Here is a 22,122-nt window from a genome sequence, read left to right as displayed (position 1 = left end):
CCGAGCCTATTGACGCAATTTTCGGAGCTATAACTAGAATTTTTCACAATTCGGAGGTTTTTCAAAATAACAAAACTGTGTCGCGGAACAGAGGTTTTCTTGGTAGCTATTTCGACGGCCGATTACGCGAACCAAAGGAGAGCTCGCCTTGCGGTTGCAGGTACTCTTTAGGTTCATTTTCTTCCCTTTTGGCCTCTAAGGGTCTCTTTCTGTTGTGGACTTTAAGCTTTGCATGATTACGGAGTTCTTCGATTCGGTGAGATTTTAGATTTTAGCGGCATCGTCGATTTCTAGGGTTAAATCTCTCCAGGATTGATTTGGCTTTTTTCTTTTGATTCTGCTCCCTTTTTAATGGGTATTGCGTGATAGAGTTAGGATCGATGAAGATCATCGCCTGTTTGAGTTAAATTTTTGGTCGGTTTGAGCTTCTTCAAGGAAGAAATATCGATGAATTTGGAAAATGTTATTTGGTTGAAGATTTTCTAATCTGTATTCCGAATTTTGAAATTTTCCTGTTAATGACGCTTCACTTGTATTAGAACTACGATTTTTTCGGTTGGTAAATGAAAATTAAAAAGAAAAAGAAGATAGCCTTTTCATCTGTCCTTATCGGTAAGCAATAGGGGAGGTGAGACTAGAAGAAAGGAGCAATCCGTATCATATGCAGGATCAGGTGAGGTAGCGCTTGCCATAGCGCATAGCAAGCATCTGTAGCTGGGTGGGGCCTGAATGAAGATCGCATAAAGTAGCTAAGGTGTGAGTATTCTATATGGATAGGTGCTTCCCCACGGAAGAGCTCCGTGATCTCCTAAAAATTTGGCATTACGGAGCTTTTGGGAGGAAGAATCCTTTCTTTCCCCTCAATCCATTTTGCTCTTATTTTACTCTGTATGATATTCTTCATCATAATTAACTGAATATCGGACAGAATCTTTGAATTGTAAGTGATCATCATTTGAAATTTTGGTGGATTCAGGGAATTCATTCGAGGGTGGAGTTTGTGGTGGAATGGGTGATCATTTGGTTTTGTATGTTGACCGTCTCATAACGCCAGCAATCTTGCAATCCATGCAAGGAGATGAGGTTCCGGGGTCATCTGCAGAAGGCTCTTGCACCCAGACTGCAGTTTCTACCTGTGAAGATAAGAGAGTGTTAGAGCATGATGTTTCTGATGAGGAAGAGCCACTTATTCAGACATTGGAATGCCGCATTTGCCAGGAGGAGGACCACATTAAGAACCTGGAGACCCCTTGCGCTTGTAGTGGCAGCTTGAAGGTATACTTGCTCTAACCTTTGCTCCTGAACTTGTGATGTGAGGATCTTTTTAAGCCTCTCTCAGCATGGTTCTTATGGCCACTGAAACTTTTCTGTTTTATATTTCTGACATGGTAGAAATATCGTTTCTGTCATAGCTGGAGCTCTTTTAAAACAGAGTTTAGTCTCTGCCACGGTGGGTAATTGCCATCCAAAATTGTGCAATGCGAGACCACGAGGCCATTCTCATTTATGCCTCAAAAGGAAGCTTTCGCAAATTGTGTCTTGCTGGAACTACCAAAAACAGGAATGGAATAACCATTCCCTTTTTCGTTATCAAGCTTTTGCTATGAAGTTTCTTAGTTTTTATACTAGTTGCCCCGAGCCATTGTGTTTTTGAATTCAAAAGGGCCTTGAGAAAGGTTCATTTGGTTTCCAGAGGCAAGACGGCCTTCCTTATCCTCTTGTTACTGTTTTGATGATGTTTTACTTTGGATACTGATTTGACTATAAGATTCTGTCCAGTTCGCTCACAGGAAGTGTGTTCAGCGTTGGTGCAATGAGAAAGGAGATATAACATGTGAGATCTGCCACCAGGTATATCCCTTACTCTCTTTCTCTCACTTCTTTTTTTTTAGTATGAGTTAACTAATCTCATGTTTAGTTTCAGCTCTCTTATGCATTGAACTGATATATACCTTGTTTGCATCTGAATGGCTTTTCATATTTTAATTTAGTCATACAATTTCCAGGAGTCCTTTATTTCCTTTGCCTTATTAGATTGAGGATTTAAATTTTCTACTGGTTCAGTTCTCCATTAATATGTTCTCTATATCCGCTGTATCCTTTACTCCCCCCTCCCTCCCCTTTTCACTTCAAATCTTATGGTTGTTATATGTGAAGCTGAAGTTCATGATTCTTTATTGTCGTTTGTGATGCTACCTTGTTTGCATCTGAATGGCTTTTCATATTTTAATTTAGTCATACTATTTCCGGGAGTCCTTTATTTCTTTTGCCTTATTAGATTGAGGATTTAAATTTTCTACTGGTTCAGTTCTGCATTAATATGTTCTCTATATCCATTGTGTCCTTCACTCCCTCCACCTCCCCCCCCCCCACTTCACTTCAAATCTTATGGTTGTTATATGTGAAGCTGAAGTTCATGATTCTTTATTGTCATTTGTGATGCCAATTTTAGCAATACTTGTTTCTGGACCTTGCCTAAAAAGTGGTTATGATTTTTTTTTCTTTCTGTAGATCATGTAATTTGTGTTGCCCATAGTAGCTACCACCTGCACTAAGTTGTGCATTATGTAGTTCTCATTTTATTTGTTTGTTATTCTTGGTAAGGCATATAATGATGGGCATATTTTCTACTAAATACATGTGTGGACATATTCAAAACACAAAGATATGCATATGCATGTAACTATGCATATAAGTCCTCATGTTGATTTGTAATTTGTTGCTTATACGGACCATATGATGGTATTTTATTGCCTAACTTATTTTCTGTATTGTTTAATACTTCGTCAAATAAAGATGAATTGCCTAACTTATTTTATATGCATGTGACTATGCATATAAGTCCTCATGGTATTGATGAGGGTGGATCTTGGTGCAACGGTAAGGTTGCTCCATTGTTCGAGTCTCTGGAAACAGCCTCTCCGTGAAGCGGGGGTAAGGCTGCGTACATTATGACCCTCCCCAGACCCTGCAGTGGCGGGAGCCTCGTGCACTGGGTATGCCCTTTTTTTTTTTTTTTTTGCTTTTTCTCTGTTGTCTGCTTATCATGTCTTGACTGTTATGTCAACTGACTGTGAGTCTGTAATGTGCAGCCTTATCAACCTGGGTATACTGCCCCACCACCTCCTCCTCAATCTGAAGAGACTGCCATTGATATCAGGCAAGTACAAGTTGTATGCTTTGAAACATCCTTATCATAGTTGTCAAGGCGCCGCCTAGGCGTCCAGGCGCTTTGGTCGCCTTGGTCTCCTAGGCGGGCGGCTTGGATGCCTTGGTCACCTACTTGGTGTCGCCTTGATTTTTTAGCCTCTCCACCGTGGCACCGCCTTGGATCGCCTAACCGCCGTGACAACTATGATCCTTATTTTATTTCATTTCAATTGTAATTCTGTTGCTCTGTCCTCTGTTTACTGGTTATCAATGGTTACCATTGGTTTCCAACTAGCATTTCTCCCTTCTGTGGTCTTACAGTGGAGGTTGGACAATCTCCAGTTCTCCTCTGGATTTGCATGATCCTCGTCTCTTAGCTATGGCAGCCGCAGAGCGCCATTTCCTAGAAGCTGAGTATGATGAATATGCTGCTACAAATGCCAGTGGAGCTGCATTTTTCCGTTCTGCTGCTCTGATTGTAAGTCATTATGATTCTTTTTTTTTTCTTCAATATACTAAGTCATCATGATTCTGTCATCTAAATGAGAAGTATTGATATATGACTGATTTTTAGAGATGTCTGATACATTATGTAGTATGCTTAGAATGCCTGATGGTTGTCCCAGCTGTCCCAGTGTTTTTTGGGTAATTGGACATTGTTTGGTGTCCTGGAAAGGGAAAAACAGCTGATGATCCCCTAACATCCCGTCAAGAAAATGGTTTAAAAACATTGGTATATGACAATTGACAAGAAAGTGGCATGATGTTCAGGCTGCCAAAAATGTCACAGGGAGTTTAATATTGTCTGTGCACTAGTAATTCCTTACATTATGCTTATTTTGGTGATAAAATAGCACCAGTAACCATCCCGCTCCTAATTCCTTGATTTCAGGTGGAATTTTTTTTTTTTTGGATTCCATGATTTTTGGGAGTAAGATCGCTGCTTGGTAAACATTTGTGGAATTGATTAAGAGCATAATTAGTGTTTGGTATACAATTGATAGAATCACTCCAATTCCTGCAATGATAATTACGGAAATGCCTTCTTCAAGTTTTTAACCTCCCTAATATTTGCAGAAATTCCATCAACCGTTATCCAATTATACTAACATTTGAAACTACTAATCATGTTGTCATGGTTTCAGTACGACCAATAATTCTGATAGTTTTAATTGTATCATTACAATGCTTTGAAGGCACAAAAATAGTAGTCTGAATCACTTCACGACGTTGATATCCGCCATACCTTCCAGCACTGCAAGTCTACAACACATTGATTCAAGCTGTAATCTGAATAGAACTGAAACAAAGGGTGGGAACATTGACGAAGGTGATCATAAGATGCTTCTCAAGCAAACCAACGGGTTCTAACAGCAAATTATAGCAAGAAATAAACTAGGATAACAGCAAGCTATTGCAAGAAATGAACTAGGATAACAGCCCAGAAAGCCAGCTGAACATAAGATGTATCTTGATGGACTAACTTTGTTTGGGTATTATCTAAAAACCAAACATGTAGTATATCCAACCATTTATAGGTTAACCTATACCTCAAATCAGCTAAAGAAACCGAACTTAAATGAATGAATGGTATATCCAACCAATGTGGATTTTATGCTATTAATGCATATTCAATTTGACATATGCAACCAAGAAACAGAAGAGACAGTCATTATGCTATAAAAAAAATCAATATATAGCCTATAGATGCACTCTAGACGATTGACTATAAGCTATTTAGTTTCACTTCCAACTGCTATCTATGTTTTCCAATAGATTGCAGATTTCATCTCATATCTCACAATCAATTGGACCTGTTCTGCTTCTGTTTTAGGTGCTATTCCAATTTCTGGTTAATTACGTTGTTCCTCCATCATTTTCCATTTTATTCTTATCCATGCAATCTACCATAGAGCTTCCCTTAGAGCTGAATGCCTTCCCCTCTAAATATCAATTTTGCGGGACTTGCAGCTCAATATTTCACATAGCCATACCATTGAAATCCTTTGAGATTTCAACCTTCACTAACTACCCGCTTCAATATGCTGAAATTTCAGATTTCTCAGGTTTTGATTTGTTTTTTGAATTTTCTTAATTTATAGTCTTAAAATCCAATAGAACTTGCATCTTGCTTGATTTTCCTTCTCCCCCTTACTGAATTTGGAATACAGCCCACTACCCACCACTACCGTTTCGTCCTATATACTACTCCCACCCAAGCCTAGAAGGACAAGTCTCGGTCGAAACAGAGATCAGATCTATACCTGCGAATGAAACTAAATCTCAGTTAAAACTGACCAAAATCTCTGAGTTGTCTCGATTTTGGGCCCAGCCGAATTGAAATCCGGGGTGAAAACCCATGGTTGAAACCCAAGCTTCGACCCCGGTTTTCAACCCTGAAAAGTTCAAGGTTGAAACCTTGAAATGAGATCTGACACATCTCGGTTTTGGGCCTGACCGAAACTGGCCTCAAAATTGAGATTTAGAACTTTGCCTGCAATTATAGTTGAAAACAAATGAAACCAATCAAAAGAGCCACAATTCACGTTTCTAATCAAAACCCAAAATGCTAGTAACCCTACTGATGCAGATTCATCATCAAATAGGGCTTGTTTCATTGGGAATAAGTGTAGGGTTGGGATATATATATGTTGGGCCTTTGTTCCCTAGGGTTTTCTATCTATTAGGCCACTTTAGTGGGCCTGAAATAGGGGTATATAGGTTGCATACGGGATTAGCCCAATACTTAGTTTTTATTTTGTGTTTTTAATTGAACCGGTTTAAATTGGTTGCATCCAATTGGTTCAATTGGTCTAATTTAAGTGAAGTGATCCTATTGGCTAAGAGGTTCTTATATCCTATTGGCTACTAGGGAATCTTCTTTATTTTAAGTAGTTTAAGTTGTTTTAAGTCATTAGGACTCTATTTTGAGTCTATTTGGGTTTCCTAGTCAGTTTAAGTTGCCTAATAGGTTAGGGATAAGGTTAGGCCATTCCTTTTTAGTGTCTAAGTCTATTTTTGAGTCTTCTATATAAGTCTGTAAGGGAGGCCAGCATTGAACACGAATTTGATTAATAAAAATTAGCTTTATGCTTGCTGCCTTTGCTCCATCGTGAGTGTGCCTTGTGAGTAATATCAAGGTTGAAGGGATTGGTTGATCTCCAATCGACTCCTTGCATTGTGAAGATCGGGAGGGCTGCTACTTATCTCCTTGCATTGTGAAGATCGGGAGACCCCATTGTTCATCTTCAAAGTTGTTGCCATTGAAGACCTGTAACAAGTAAGAAATTCTGCAACTATTCTTCTTCCTTCTAGAAGGTCACATACAAGGTGATTTTCGTGAGAATTCTGCCCAGCCAAATCTAACCATTAGAATCTGCTAAAAATTTGATCAAGTCTTTCTCAAACCCTATGAGAGACTCGATTCAAATTTCAGCACCATCCACCTAGCCGATTGTCTGAAATTACAGTTTTACCCCTCTCTCCTACTTCTACTAGGAAACCTCCATAACTCCAAATCTGTCCATCAGTTTCAAACCAAACTTTCAGCATACATCCCTTACATCATTGTTGACACTCGATCCAAGTTTCAGCCCCAAACTCCCACTTTATCCTCTCCATTCCTTCACTCCATTAAAACCCAAAACCTGCAACACAATTCTATCCAGAACCGCAGAATTTTAAAACCTTCCCAAATCCTATTATTTTATACCATATTGACCCCCTAGACCTGCCCATTAATACCCTATAAACCCCTTTCCCAATATCCAACCCTAACCCTAGGAATTAACCAAAATCCTAGTGCTGTCCATTCGAACCAGCAACCCCTTTTGTTATTTGATCCTGTTGTTTGGCTCCTAGTAGGCCTCCTACCTATCTAGGACTACATTACCTACTCACAAACGCAATTGGTATCAAAACCTGGAATTCGAACAAAGAAAAAAAGAAACAGGAAACAATCCAAAACTGTGAAAAGCAAAGCACCAGTAGATGAGAGTTCCATTTGCCTCAGAGGTAGAGAGGGGACAACATACATGGGAGTTGGCAGAAAACCCTTGTTTCAGATGAACCCCCATTTAATCGCTGAATCGTAAAAATATTATAGTGTCCGAGCGAGAGAGAGTGAGAGGTTACGGAAAAAAGGAAAAGGAATACCTCTAGTAATTCCCACAATTAGCGACGCACAAAGACCTCTGGTAACTCCCACCTACGGCGATGCACAAAGACTTCGATCGATGAAGAATCTCGACAAAGTTTTAACAGGGAGGGAGGGAGGGAGGGAGGGAGGGAGAGAGTGTTTGGGTTTCAACGAAAGTATCAGGAGGGGCCTTAATTTTGTTAGTGGTTGTTCTAAATGTTTTTCAAAGCATATTTTATGCCCTATAATTCCTTTTTTTAGGGCATGTGGGTCCAGTCTGATTTCATGTTGGGACAATTCTTATTTCTTTGAACATGAAATCAGCCAGACGGAAACTAATTTCCCACTCATGACCCATGTAACAAGCTACACCAACTAAGAAGTGTAGAACAATCAGTTCATAAGGACCACCATTGTATAACCATTCATCAACGGATGCCACTTCCCTTATCGGGTAAACCGGTTTAACCAAGTAGAATTCCACTCCTAATCTATTCCCACAGAACAGAAATCACTGGAATCTGAAAGTGGGAGTGTGATCAACCGGGGCCCAAGTCTTACTCAATTTGTTCCCCAATATCACTAGGGGAAAAAGAACTCCCAAGAACCCTTATTCATTGTATGGCAAGCAGGATGGTTGTTGCCAGGTCTGGTAGTTCCTAGTCAATAATTTGACTGCCCAAATGATGTTTTGAAAACTCCCAAAAACTAAAAAACTTTTATGTTGAGGTCAGTGATTCAGTGAGGATATGCTCTGGTGCAATCGACCATTTTATTGATTGGATAGGAATTTGACCGCACTTTCGTTGACAGAGGGTGAGACTGAGTTTTAATCCGACAAATCAAAACCTGGTAGCACCATGCCACTGTTTTTTCTTATTCATTGCACTAATGTTTAAATCTTTCCCCCCTCCTCCCCCCCCCCCCTGCGGGGTGTTTTGGGGGGGGGGGGCAGCACCAAGAAAAGATCAAAGCTTAGGGGAGGAGGAATGGAGGAGAAACTTTGACTTAGAAGTCGAATTATAGTTGCATATAAGGCTTGTGTGCCTTCAGCCTTGAATAATATCTTAACTGTTGATGTGTGCAGTATTAGTTTGCTACCTAGAGAATACCTTGTTGGCTGAAACTTCTGGTCATTTTTTGACCATTTGGTAGCCAAATTCAATTCATAATATGCTTGTACTGTGGGGTTGGTCCTGATTCTAACCCCCTCTCCAACACACTCCAATTTGATTGTAGTTGATGGCTCTTCTGCTTTTGAGGCATGCACTGACCATCACCAATGCCGACGGGGATGATGATCTGTCCACTTTCTTTTCTGTAAGTTGGATTGGGCTTCAAGCCAATGTAGCCTCAATTTTAGTTCTTTGTTGCTTTTGGCTCATCTTTTGTGGTTTTAGCATTTTGATTTTATATTGCATGCTGAGCAGCTCTTCTTGCTCCGGGCTGCTGGGTTTCTTTTGCCGTGTTACATTATGGCCTGGGCCATCAGTATTTTGCAGCGTCGCCGGCAAAGCCAGGTTATCAAATGGATCCTTCAATAGTACTTTATTATGCTTGTTTCTGCTTCACAGCTCTACTTTTTCATTTACCTGAACCAAATATAAAATTTCGGGTAAATTACAAAGAGGGACTGCGTCTAAGGTACCTCATGTTTGAAATATATGTGTGGGGTGCTTTTTTTTTTTTTTTTTTAATTTCCAACTTTGCCCTTCCACCACTCTCCTCCCCGACACCAATTCCTCCTATGACGCCAGCAGCAGCAGAACAACGGAACAGACATGGTCTATCAGTCTCAGAGGGTCTGGTTCAATTGCCGCCTCCTCCAAGGAGTGGAGCACCGCAGGAGGACCTGGCTCTGCTCTCTCTCTCTCTCTCTCCTCCTCGTTTCCCCTGCTGCCCCCATTGCTCTTCTGGTTTTACAAAAGCAGCAGAATTGAAGCAATTGACAGGAAAGCAAAAGCAATGCTACCATGGAAGTTGACGGCATCCCAACTTCAAGAGAATACAAGATATTGGGTTCCTTACGGAGGACAACCTAGAAGGCAGTATGGGAGACCCTCTAAGTACAGGGTGAGATTGGAAAGTGGTCAGACTGTGGCAGTGAAGAAGCTGTGGGGAGGAAACGGGAAATCAGAGACTGAGAAAGCATTCTGGTTGGAGGAGACGTTAGGAAGAATCAGGCATGGCAATATTGTAAAGTTTTATTTAGTTATATGGAGTTTACGAGTACATGGACAAGGGGAGCTTGGGAGAGGTTTCACACGGAGAGAAGGGTGGGATTTTGCTGGACTGGTGGACGAGGTTCGTGATTATAGTAGGGGCGGTGAAGGGATTGGCTTATCTGCACCATGACTGTATGCCAGCTATCATGTATAAGTATATTAAAGTCTAACAACATATTGTTGGATGGGGATTTCCATCCCCGTGTGGCGGATTATGGACTGGCAAAGCTGTTCCAGCGGGACATGTGTGGGAGTAAGAGTGGGATGGGCCATTGTGGAGGTGTCATTCAACAAGTGGAAAAGGAAGCAGGGGATGGCCTCCCCGAGCCAAAGCACCGCAAGGCCATAGGCGGCGACAGTGCAGGAGCTGCTGAGGTTGTCGAGAGAGCTGCAAGGGAAGGTTTGCAGGGAGCTGCCGAGGGTGCCGGAGAAAAGTGGATAATTGATGGGCAAATTTGGAATTTGAAAAGAGAGGTGGTACCCCAAACATAACGTTTATAAAACATGGGGTGCCCCAAACATAACATTTCAAATGTGAGGTACCCTAGACATAATTTGTCTAAACGGTAGGTATCCCAAGTGTAATTTACCCTAAAATCTCTTTCCCTGCCACCTCCCCCCCCCTTTTTTCTTCCTGCCATGGATCGCCAATATAGCTGTAGAATGATAAGTTAGGTGATGGTGATTTAATGAAGTTGTGGAAAAGGTTCATCATGAATTTGTTACTCTGTAAATGTTTGACTGTTCAGGAAGCGGCAGCATTGGCAGCAACAGAAGTTGCATTTGTACTACAGTCGGGCCAACGTAGAGGTCTTCAGTTCACTATTGCACCAGGTCCTGCAGTGACTCCTCATCAAGAACCAATCCAATGATTTTGGCATGTATATTAACTTTGGATGTTCCTGAACATATTGGCTTGTCTATTTCAACAAGTTGGAGATGTTTTATCGCTTTTTAAATCTTAATGAAGTATTTATCTTCTGCTTGTCAATTGAAAAGCCAGAAGATTTTCTTATTCTCCCTCCCCCCTTTTAATGTCTATACACATAATTCTGGGATTGCCAAACAACAGTGAGGTGCTTTTGAAAATTGGCTGGTTCACAGTAAATTTTGTATTTACAATTGCAGCTTCTTGTCTGTCTTCTGTCTTTCTCTTTATTTTCAACTTTAGCCATAAGACCTAGTTTTCCCAATGTCGAAGCACCACTGTACTCGTCGGTGGTCATGGGAGAACTGAAACGAACTTGAACTCTTTGTTCGTCTCTGCCAAGCATGTCTTTAATGGTCTATTTTTTGGGTGCCTTGTTCCTCAGCCATCCATGGAGTCCTTCCTGTAGCATTCCTTCCACTTCAGAAACTAAGGTGCACGATGTGGCTCAAATAGTCCTTAAAATCTATGGATTTTTGGAAAGGAGCTGAATGAGAAGCTCAACTCTTCAGCTAATAGGGAAGTGGGGATTGTAAAAGCAGATTCTTAGAGATTGTTTATCATAACTTCAATCCAGAGCATATGTTCCACAGATATAGTTTCATTCATTTATTAAAGATGTAATCATTCAGTAGTTGTTAGATTATAGCTTGAAATCTAAAAATAACAGTAAAAGCAATTCCTTAGCCCCTGAAACATATATTTTCATCATATATAGTTGTCCTCTATCCTTTTGTGTTCCATCCATTACTCACTACAAGTTGCATATGAACTTTTTCTTTTTGGGTGAGGAATAGATATACTTAAACCTTCAAAATTGGTCTATCCCCCATTTTAATTTGGTCCGTCATTATTCTGGTTATGAATCTAGGATCAACATAAATCATACACTACTTTCTTGTTAATGTATTCACTGATTAAAACATCTCTGATCTACAGCAAGGTGAATAAATAAATAAAGCCCTAGCACTGCCACAGAAGAAGTGTTTTAGATCCCAAAAAAAAATAAATTGGGCTGTGTTTGGTATGCATCCTTGGAATGCATTCTAAGAAATCATGCCAAACGCTGCCTTAGTTTTCCACCCATGATCTTAAACATTTGGAACCATTTATTTAATGTATATTTGTGATTTCACTTCCTCAATCTCAACATTTTGTGAGTCCCGAACACCCCACACCTTGAAGATATCAACTATACTTTGAAAGCATTTGGAATTATTAATGGATGTTCTGAAATTAAAATTGCGTTTGGCATGACTTTTTGAAATGCATTATTGAGCTAAAATACATATCAAAGACAACCTTGGTTTCATTACTGAATGAAAGAACCCAGAAGAAGGAATATAATGTATCCAACCATGCTATCCTTGTGTTCTGTGATGCTGACACTTTTCTATTTGTAAATCCGAAATCATCCTTTGAAAGGTCCCACTTAAGAGATTGGTGCGAGCATAGATACTTTTATAACTAACTAAGCATGATTATCAGATGGGAGAGAATATTTGACTAATATAGAGAAAGAGTAGAGAGGGCCCACAATCCAGCATCCAGGGAAGGAGGAGAGCCTTGGGATTGGTCACATCTTTTACTACATTACATGGTGTAGGCTACTGTGCTAAAACTGGGCATTTCAACAGAAGTAGGAATATTTGCTTTTGGGGGCAAGAAAAGAGTCCCTATCTTTGTACAAGGGCTAATCCCTTTCAATTAGGCTGTAACTACTCTTACTTAGGCTGTGTTTGGTATGCATTCTTGGAATGTATTCTAAGGTGATTTCAGGTTCTCGGACGATAAAAAAAACTGTTTTTATTGTTGAGAATGCAAAATCATCTTAGAATACATTCCAAGAATACATACTAAACACAGCCTTAGTCTTTTAACATTCAATACTTATATTCTCTTCTCCTAATTTTGTCTTTAATTCTTTAGACTATTTAAGCTGATGAATTGAATGGAGGAGATGTTTGATGACAAAATCTTGTGCAACTGTACCTTTCTTATTAATATACTTTCTGTTTTAAGATCCGATTAGTATAATGAAAGCAAGTATTGCTTTCAAAAGAATATATATATATATATTTTTTTTTATATGGGAAAAAGAACGCTAACCGGTGTTGTGCTTCGACGTGTACCTGCAGCCACACGGCCTAGCGCAAAAAGATTGGCACACCCATGGTCCTTTCGGCCTTTCCAAGGGGTGCATCGATCTTTTTATGCTGGGTTGTATCTGGGTGCAGATACATGCCGCGCCTAGCAACTGGTTAGCTTTCCTTTTTTCATATATATATATATATAAAGAAGAAGCAATGGAATAGTGCAAAGTTGAAGCATTGATCTGTAAACAAACAACATTACCAGCTTGGGATGTGGTATAGCTGCTTTTCTGTTTCATCCTTCTCTTTCTCTTTGGTGGCTTAAGCCATTGCAACCAGACCGTTAAGGCGGGAGGGCTCTACTAGAACTGATATCTTTCTCTAGTTTAAATAAAAGGTCAAAAGTCCCCTACTTTAAGACCAACCTCGAGAATCAAAGACACCTAAGCTAATAATACTAACTCAGCTTTCTTCTTTTACAACGTTAGGAGTTAGAACTAGTGGGTTCCCCCACAGTCCTCTCCCGATTTCTATATCTTCTTCTACTTTAAGAGGAGGGTATCCATCAAGTACAAAACCTTAAAGGTAACCGGTACGTACCCCCCGGTACACCTCCAATCAAGGGTCTCACGACTCTCACTTTCACCCTAATGTCTAGAGTCTAGATCCTACCAATTTCCTCATTTGGCAACGAAAGTTTCTCTATACGGATGGTGTAGGTAGATATATATGGGGATTGCCACGCTACCAGTGTGTAATGGAATCTCCACACCCAACCAATGGAGATAAGAACCCGTTAAATCAATCCGAAAAAGCCTAAAACCGAATCACTGACAATATGAAATCCATCGATAAGAATCCGTTAAGTCAATCCAAAAAAACCCAAAACCAAATCAAAATGAAAGTGAAACCAACTTGAACCGAGTCTCACCTTATCGGTTCGGCTTCGTTTGGACCACTCATGCAACAACAAAATCCCGATTCAGATTGATCGAAATTGAAATGAAATAACTATTTAACATCCCTACAGGAGGAAAACAAAGGAAAAAAAGTGTCAGGAAAGAGAGAGAATATCAAAGATATGAAAATCATGTATGCATGTGACAAATCATGGTATCTTCAAGATATGAAGCCAAACTCTTAATAATATATCCCAAAGTCATTCATCTGCAAGTGACAACAATATGTCACAATTCTCATGAATCACATGTTGTGTTGATGCAACAAACAAGCCTGAAGACCCTTTTGAGGAGGTTTTGAAGGTTGGGGTGGAGGAGAGAGATTTGAAAGCAACAACACTAGTACCGTTCTTTTTTTTTTTTTTTTTGCTTTTTAATTAAAAGCCAAAGGAAAAGATCCCGCCAGCAATTAATAACATATATAAGCTGGGGATTGTATTTTGCTCTGCTTGGACCAAGACCCAGTCCAACTTCTAAAACTTCATGAACTCTCACTACAATATTGATAAAGTAAGAGAACTGATGCTTTAGTAATGTTTCTAGTTGCATGTGATTTTGTAAATTAATGAAAGAGAAAATTAAAGGGAAAGAAGGTTGGTCTACATGGATAACAGAGAGAAATATTGAGAGTGGAAAAAGAAAGGTGGGAGAAGAAAAAAAAGAGAATAGATGGTGATCAGATGTGAAGAAGCTTGTGGTGGGTCTTCTTTGAAACTTTGAATGGAGGAGTGCTTAGGTGTTCAGCAGTCCAAAGAAAGAGCAAAGAAAAGTATAAAGAGACTCATTTAGCACAAGAAACTAATGACTCCTGTGTTTGTTGTATGGATAGGTGAGCTTGGAATTCTAAAGTCGCCAGGGGAAGATCTCCTAATGGCATAAAGTGAGTGTTTGGTTTTTTTCGGGAATTCTATTCCCTATATGTACTTTATTGCTTGCTTGCAACTGTTGCAAACTGAAAACTAAATCTTTTGCTCATGGCATACTTTTGGGTGGACCATCCATCTCAGTTGTTATGACCAATCTGTCCTCATGTGCATTGAGGTGATGTTCTGGTACACTGTATATGTCCGAGGTTTTGTGAAGAGTTCTAGGTACTCGGACACCTTCTCCTTAACTACTACTTTTTTAAGGATAAATTCTACCCAAGTCCTATCAAGTAGTATCAAACCTAAGGTCCTAGTAAAATCAGGGCATGGCAACCCAGTGTGCCTCCAAAGATGAAGTTCGAGAAGATCTCGGTCCCCTCCCGCGTGGAGGGACTTATAGGTACCTAGGGTTGAACTGGTTTTTTTTTTCCTTCTTTCTTTAATATATTTTTCCTTCATAAACAAAATATGAATAGTAATTTGGTCATTTAGTCTTGTCAAGGGCCTCTGCTTGGTCCTTGGCTTGACTCCCTGCCGGCAAATAACTGAGTTATACACTGTACAACCTGCAAAATATAAGCTTTAATTGTTAGACAAGATGAGGATATATCAGGTTCTTGTGAATATACACGCAAGCATGGTCGGGTGATGTGGGAAGTTGGCTGGGAGTTCCAAGAGACGGTTGGCCATTGTTTAGTAGACAAAAGCAAGGCAAATGATAGGGATGTAGGGAACCAACGGAAAGATACTTAGCTTCTCAAGGGTGGTGTTCCCAACCTCTTTATTCATATCTGTCAGAGTCTTCTAAAACAGCCTTAATTTGCTTGGATTGCAGGCTTATGATTGAGGTGAATCTAAGCTTCTCTGGGACCCTATGTGCTTTATGCTTTTTAACTCCCTCCAAATCCTATAATAGGATAAACCACTAGCTTATATCTACAGGAAATGGACCATAACAAGACAAGGATTACAGCTTCAGAGCTACTTATTCTCTTCTTACTCTGAGCAAGAGAAACTGCCACACAGTTTCAGAGGTGCTTATTCTCTTGCAACTCCAGACAAGAGAAACTTCTATACCTCTTCTGTGTAGAATCATGGTTTTCTGTGCTTATAGGATGCTTATCCTCCTCCTCTGTATTGGGTTCTTAGTTGTCCAACCTGTAAAGGTTTCTGGCATTGCAAGCATCGACCATGTCCTCAGATGGGAGAAACAAGAACAGGGGCTAGTGCACAACTCACGTGTTCTTAAGGCTGCCATGGAGGAGCTGGACACCAAGAAGAATTTGGCACCTGCAGCACCTGCAACTCCAAAATTTGATTCCAACAGGTCAAGCAAAAGAGGAGTTCGAAGAGGATCGGATCCCATCCACAACAGGAGTTAATATGTCCATCACAGAATGAAATAGCAAGTTAGCTGAATACCGAAGAAAGAAATGTCTATCCATTATACCTGACTCAGAGACACTAGAAGATGGTGGACAATCTCTGCGTCCTCAAGTTCTTTTCCTGTGGGTTGGTTGGTTTTCACTGTTCTGTTTGATTACTTAGAGGTTTTGTTACAAGGAGATTTGTATAGATAACGCAGTCAGTGGCCCTAAAGCCCTTCACTGAGCCAGCATCATCTGTCTGTCTTCTTAACTGAGATCCTAACGAAACCGATGAGGGAGGTACTGTAAGAACAATGATGCTGGCTATCAAAAAACATTACTCTACAGTAAGTTCTTTTTCTATGAGAAAAAGATTTATATCCATCTGCAAACTATAGTGAAATTCTTTGGCATTTTTTCCAACTTTTACAAATATCTCTTCCATAAAATAATTTACGGAGCCTACGGTTATGTCTTTTCATTGCTAGGAACGGATACTTTCTTGTTTTCATTTTTTTCCACTTCCGTTTACGCTATTGGTTTTGTATGAGTATCTGCTATGCAACAAAGACTGATATCAAAAGCACAAATCTGGTTTCTACAAATTTAGTTATCATCTTTCTGTCCTGGCTGTCAATATATTTCCTGTTAATTATCTGATTCAAGTCCACACTAGCAAAGATGCACAGGAAATTGTCTGAAAAACCTTTGGACAGAATTGATGAGACAATAATCCCAGACAGAGAATTGTTTCTGATGCTTCTGAGATATATTTTATAAGTGTGTATCGACTAATGACAAACAGAAAAAGCTCTTATGAATTTTTTTTTTCAAAGGAGTGTAGTGTACTTGTACCTCCATCAAGAACCCAGTACCCAAATAGATTTCCATATAAGAAATTCTATGTCAGTAAGAAGGAAGTTGAAAAGTAATACATGAGCATGTTAACCTTCTTCTTTTTTTTTTGGATGGATTTTCATGTCAACCAATTTATTCCTCACGATCAGCTGAGATTGGCTCAATCTGTTGTTCCTGTTAACTCTAAATTGAATGGAAGCTCTCTTATGGGAGACAGCCTCCCAAATCATCTCCACAGCATCACCTGGTTGGGATGGATATTGATACTCAAAATGATGTGCAACTGCCTTCAGTTTTTCCCACATCGTTGTCCAACTGTCTTGCTTAATCCCCCTGAGTAGATTCAGCAGGAATCCCTTCTTTACTGCATCAGATGCACGTACAAAGATACAAAATTCTGTATAGTCCAAGACATCCTCGAATGGGAGTTCAATCTTATCGCTAATGATCACAGGTACACAGTGGCTCACAATAGCATCAAAGAGGCGGTTTGAGGAGGGAGTATCTCCAGCGATATTCAGACAGAATTTAGATGAAGTCATTCCTTGGCCAGCTTTACTAATCCCATGATTATGCACACTTCCGAATGTAAAGTGTACATCCTTCTCATCTTTAAGAAGATGATGGAGTTCTTGACGAATGACCCCACCCTGAAAGAAAGATTCAATCAGTAGATGCAATATCGACAATCCTACAGTAGCAATAAACAAATGAAGTACGATAAGGCCTTGATAAAATTTAAAAAAAAAATTAATAAATTATTGGATTCTTAAGCTTCTTTACAGAAAGTGAGAGATCAGAAGGGTAAACGGTGGTTATCGAAAAGGTCAGGGAGTTTAGCTGCCAAAAAGCTTCTATTATTATATTAGGATTTGCAACATCCTTTTACTTCACAGAATACTGACAATTAACACCAGTAATTCTGTTGAGACAACTCCAAAAGGTTTGCAAAAGGATGCATATCCCAGGATGGAAGGAATAGAAAACACTATCAACCAACTTGTGCTGTACAAATGTAACAGATGAATATAGATATGGGAGTGATGTTCAAGGGATAGCAGGAAATCTCCTAGGTAAACAATTGAATTGATGGATGATCCTAACCATCTCACATCACGCTGCTACATTTAGTACATGCTAAATATTTGAATGCAAAAAAAAAAAAAAACAAAAAACAAAAGAAAGCATAGGGTGAATGGTTATGATCATTCAACAAGTGGTAAACACCCCCCCCCCCCAAACCCACCAGTGGGAAGGGGAAAGAAAAAGGGTATAGGGAGAGAGAGAGAGAGAGAGAAACTGAGAAACAAGTCCTAACAGGGGAGATCTTTCAAAATTTCCATCAAAGATCTGCTGAGTACGATAGAGAGGATGGAAAGTTTAGATGCCGGAGAGTTGCAGACAAGGGTAGTGGTTTCTGTAGGAGGAAGGAGAGAGAAGGAAAAAGAAGCAGAAAAATCAGAAAAGGAAAACGGGCTTTCAGTTGTAAGCTCCTTTCCTTCCTCAATCAAAACTTATTGGTCTGTCACATCAAATAACCAATACCAACTCATTTATAATTCTTTTACAACTCACAAAACACAAACGCGATGATTTCTTCTTTCCATTCTTATCTGCCATCAAATATTGGCAGTCCAATGATACTTCTAAGAAACAAGTCCAAGAGAATTAACTGAAAAGATTATTTTGCTTGCAGTTTTTGCAAACCAAGAGCTTAAATGGTGTGATTCACCAGTACTGAATACTCCCTATGGTTCAAGCTTCCCCAACCCTCATTTCAATGGATAACTTGATCGCCCTATGGCAAATTCTTAATCAGGGACAAACAAGAATTTTTTATGACTTGATACATTAGATATCACTAACAACCCATCTAACGGAAGAAGATGATCTTCAATCTAAACAAATAAAAAATAAACAAAAGGCAAGCTGAGAAAAATTCAACACAAAAAGGAAACAGTACAGTTATCACTTACATCTTTCCTATAAATTGCTCCCTGGAAATACGCCAAGACTGGTCGTTTCTTAAATGGGACAGATTCACCATAAATGGTCCTCACAACATGCTTGTAAGGAGCAATTATGTCCTTCTCTATGTTTGCAATCTCAACCGAGTATCTTCCAAAATCAGCAAGAACAAACATGGCAGAACGCAGCTTCCTCCGTGCAGCCTGCATGCTGTTTGGATGGTGAGCTACAATGAGATGATCCTTCCCACCCGATCTCTTCCATTCATCCTGACTCATCAAGAACTGCACCAATTTATCCTGCAACATCCTGTTCATACTACTAGCTTTCTCGCTTCCATGTAGCTTGGAATTTTTATTGTAGCTCAAAGATGAGAAGAATGGCACAAAAATTATATCTGCCTGACTTGAATTCACCACCCTAACTACACTGCAGGGCCTGATTACACTTGGGATGTTTGATGAGAGGAGATCTAGTGTGAGCCAATACTCTATGCTGTGTTGTAAATTCAACCCACCAGGGTATGATGGGATGTGATTAAGATCACTTACATCAGGCCATATTTGGCCAACTTTCCCTTTCCACCCCAATAAACCGAAGTGAAATTCAGGATGCAGGTCATACATAAATACCCTGAGGAGGGCCTGAGTTGCATCACAAACCTTGTTAGTCCCCTGTCCTAAATCCCCTGTTTCCTTGTTTGAGTATGGACCTTGGCAACCATTTTTTAGGTCACTTGAGTTGGGTTTGTTGCTGATGATTGGGGAAGGCAACGGAGGAGAATTAGAAAGTTTATCACCACTGTCACTGTCACTATTGGGGTTGAAGACCACTGATGTGTTATTAAGAAGGATTAGCTTGAAAACTGATTCTGATATTAATGAACTACTATTGGATTGAAGCAGGAAGACAAAGGAAAGCATCAGAAGAAACAGGGAGATGGTTATCAGGCAGAAAAGAAGTCTTGAGGGTTGCATTCTCTTTTCTGACATGAAGACTGGAGACGCCAAAGGCAGTGAGTTTTGGAAATTCTAGACGACTCCAACAAATATTGAATCAAACAAGGATATGTTTCCTTAGCATTGAAAATATGTATTAGGACCAAGACCCGTCGATGTTCGCCTCTTCATGCATTAATTCCATCTGTTTTCTCGGTTAAAACTGCTGCTTCAATTCCAGCCCTTCCACAAGAAGGGCCTTTTTCATGGAAAAGGATAATAGGAGTAAAGTACGAGGTAAAACCCATACGCTAAACCAAATCTTTTAACTCATTTCTTTATGGTTGAGTGATCCTTCAAATACAACCCAAGAAATCTGTTCCCTTAAACATCTAGCAAACCATCAACCTTCTCTGAAGAAATGGAGTAATCTTGCAAGTTCCAATTTATAGATAAAAATCAATGATTCACACTCAGTAACAAAACTAGACGCTCCTCCGATCACAGTCATAAATGGCAATCATCCATCTACATACCAATTAGTAAATCAGCATCTCCGTTTATTAGCTCTAAAAGTAAAGCACGCTTCTATTTATTTTGAACTACCAAGCTTTCGAGTGGAAAAAAGTGATTGAAATAATAGGCCAATATAGATACAACAAAAGCCTGAAATCAACAATTAAAGATTAAAACAAATTTCATCTGGATTTTTCAGAATTTTTTGTTTGATCTAATTTGAGAACAAATGGGTCAACTAAAAAGAAAAAAGAAAAAAAGAAAAGGGATACCTGAAGGTGATCCTGAATTCCTGATCAGCTCCGGTATTGAGATGCCATGGCGTACTGACTTTTTCCTAGTGGAAAGAGAAAGACCCAAGTGGAGAGGGAAGCCCGAGTTCGAGCTCCTGCTCCTGTCGTATTATTATTTGAGTTTACTTCGTATCTTTATTTATATTTTGTGTTCTGCTACAGAATATACAGAGAAATTTCATTCCCGGCAGTGTGAGATGTTCATAGTGAATAGATAAACAACGGTAGAGGCCCGGATAAGTGTGAGTGTCTCGTCTAATTAGGAAGGATTAAAGTCTTCGAAAGATTCTGTTCATCAATGGTTATAGTAATTTGACTTTGTGATTAGAGAGACTCTTAAAATGGTGATTTAAGTCTCCTTAAAATAGTAAATATCATCATTAACTCCTAGTGTACCAAGTATATTTTCCTGCCCAATCAATGGTCAGATCCTATGGCATGGATGAAGAGAAACCTGATGCAAGAAGAAATTCAGTATCATTCACTTGGGAGAGGGGTACCCACACACACCGCACCAATGGCGGTATTGAAAACGGTATTATTTACATTGACAATTTGACACAGATGATAGGGGAGTAAAGAAAAAAAAATCTATTTGTGACAGGAAGTATGGCACATTAGCTGCACTTAAACCTTATTCTCTTCATTTTATTAGAAATATTCTTGTGTGTGTGTGTGTGTATGTGTGTGTGGTCAGCCTATCTTACATTGCCACATGGTGACCTCATGCATTCTACTAGTAAGGCATCAACCAACTACATTACCACTTGTCTTCATAGGTTTCTCTTCACCCACGATGGAGAAAAACTCTCTTATATTGTCTATATTATTTGGGAAAAAGAATGCAACTTGGTTGTGTGTTTCCTGCGCTTAAACATAAGAGCACGCGAAATGACCGTTAGTCCTAGTGAAATAAAAAAATATATCCAAATATATGTGCGTTCTCATTGACCCTCGTGCTAGTGCAGGCACTACATGACCAGACAACGATCTCTTGCTCTCTTGCCCATATTATTTTGTTGAGAAAAGGTTCTCTGAACCACATGGTAGGGTAGGCTAATACCTCTATATATGTATTTCTCTCCTCTTTACATGAAATGACTTTATTGACCTTCAATGTATGATATCGTTTTATCACACTTCATTGGTATCCTCACCCGCTTGTTCAGAGAACCCTCTCCCAATTTTAATTGGTGTGCATGCCGAGCGCGTTGCCAGCCATTTTGCAATGGAGCTGGTGAGTCTTCTGCATATCTGTCTTCCTAAAACACAAGGAAAACCAAAGTTGTTTTCCACCCAACTGTATGTGTATGATATATGTGACATATCTACCACCCACTCCACGTTACCTTCTTCTTTGAAAACCTACCCAAAAAAAATCCTCTTTCACATGGCTCAAAGTGGTTGCCATTTGGTAAATCTATTGACAAAAAATATTAGCATCATCATCTATTATTAATTTGAGAAATTTTCAATGAAACCCACTCCTTCCACATAGAGATATAAAGGGCAAGAGATTTCTTCCTGGTCGCATGGCTGCACCAGCATTGGGGCCAATGAGAGCATGAGAAGGGGCATAAATATGAATAGGATTTTTTTTTATTTTACAAGGGTTAAGGAAAAAAGAAAACTGTCTAGTTGTGTGGAACCTACACTGAGGCACAGGAGCACATGAAATTACCATCCCCTTACAAAATGAAAAAATCCTATCCATGTTGACAACTCTACGCTCACTCTCATTACCCCCCACACTTATGCAAGGCCATGTGACTAGGCATCGATCTCTTGCCCATTAAATAAAGGATAAAGGCTGGGCACGCCGA

General features: G+C 39.6%; 3 protein-coding genes and 1 long non-coding RNA gene across 5 annotated transcripts in view; 2 read left to right on the top strand and 2 right to left on the bottom strand.

Annotated features, from left to right (window-relative positions):
• The first annotated feature begins 71 nt into the window (after window positions 1-71).
• On the top strand, window positions 72-10,642 carry LOC122656707. Of its 2 annotated transcripts, none has more exons than XM_043851323.1 (8): window positions 72-151; window positions 974-1,275; window positions 1,780-1,851; window positions 3,093-3,160; window positions 3,472-3,628; window positions 8,528-8,608; window positions 8,719-8,808; window positions 10,263-10,642. In XM_043851323.1, exons 2-8 carry the CDS (start codon window positions 1,009-1,011, stop codon window positions 10,383-10,385), a joined length of 858 nt encoding a protein of 285 aa, XP_043707258.1. In that variant the 5' UTR covers window positions 72-151; window positions 974-1,008; the 3' UTR covers window positions 10,386-10,642. The 2 variants fall into 2 exon arrangements, with proteins under 2 accessions (XP_043707258.1, XP_043707260.1); XM_043851325.1 differs by having other exon boundaries at window positions 89-160; window positions 977-1,275.
• Window positions 1,235-22,062, bottom strand: LOC122656710. The gene is made up of 3 exons (XR_006332143.1): window positions 22,052-22,062; window positions 16,120-16,131; window positions 1,235-1,299 (listed from the first exon to the last, which is right to left on the bottom strand). It is a non-coding gene; the product is annotated as an uncharacterized LOC122656710 (long non-coding RNA).
• Window positions 4,728-22,122, top strand: part of LOC122656705 (uncharacterized CRM domain-containing protein At3g25440, chloroplastic) — a 28,167-nt gene continuing 10,772 nt past the window's right edge. Inside the window, exon 1 of the mRNA XM_043851321.1 lies at window positions 4,728-4,747. The gene's annotated coding sequence lies outside the window, so the exon portion shown is untranslated. The remainder of the gene's footprint in view (window positions 4,748-22,122) is intronic.
• On the bottom strand, window positions 16,091-19,953 carry LOC122656703 (probable arabinosyltransferase ARAD1). Its single transcript, XM_043851320.1, has 3 exons — window positions 18,561-19,953; window positions 16,713-17,234; window positions 16,091-16,675 (listed from the first exon to the last, which is right to left on the bottom strand). The coding sequence occupies exons 1-3, from the start codon at window positions 19,542-19,544 to the stop codon at window positions 16,628-16,630; spliced, it is 1,554 nt and encodes a 517-aa protein (XP_043707255.1). The 5' UTR covers window positions 19,545-19,953; the 3' UTR covers window positions 16,091-16,627.

The sequence above is a fragment of the Telopea speciosissima genome, chromosome 3, assembly GCF_018873765.1.
Source record: "Telopea speciosissima isolate NSW1024214 ecotype Mountain lineage chromosome 3, Tspe_v1, whole genome shotgun sequence".
Classification (NCBI taxonomy): Eukaryota; Viridiplantae; Streptophyta; class Magnoliopsida; order Proteales; family Proteaceae; genus Telopea; species Telopea speciosissima.
The sequence above is the reverse complement of the archived record's forward strand: the minus strand, read 5'-3'. Positions and strand labels throughout refer to the sequence as shown.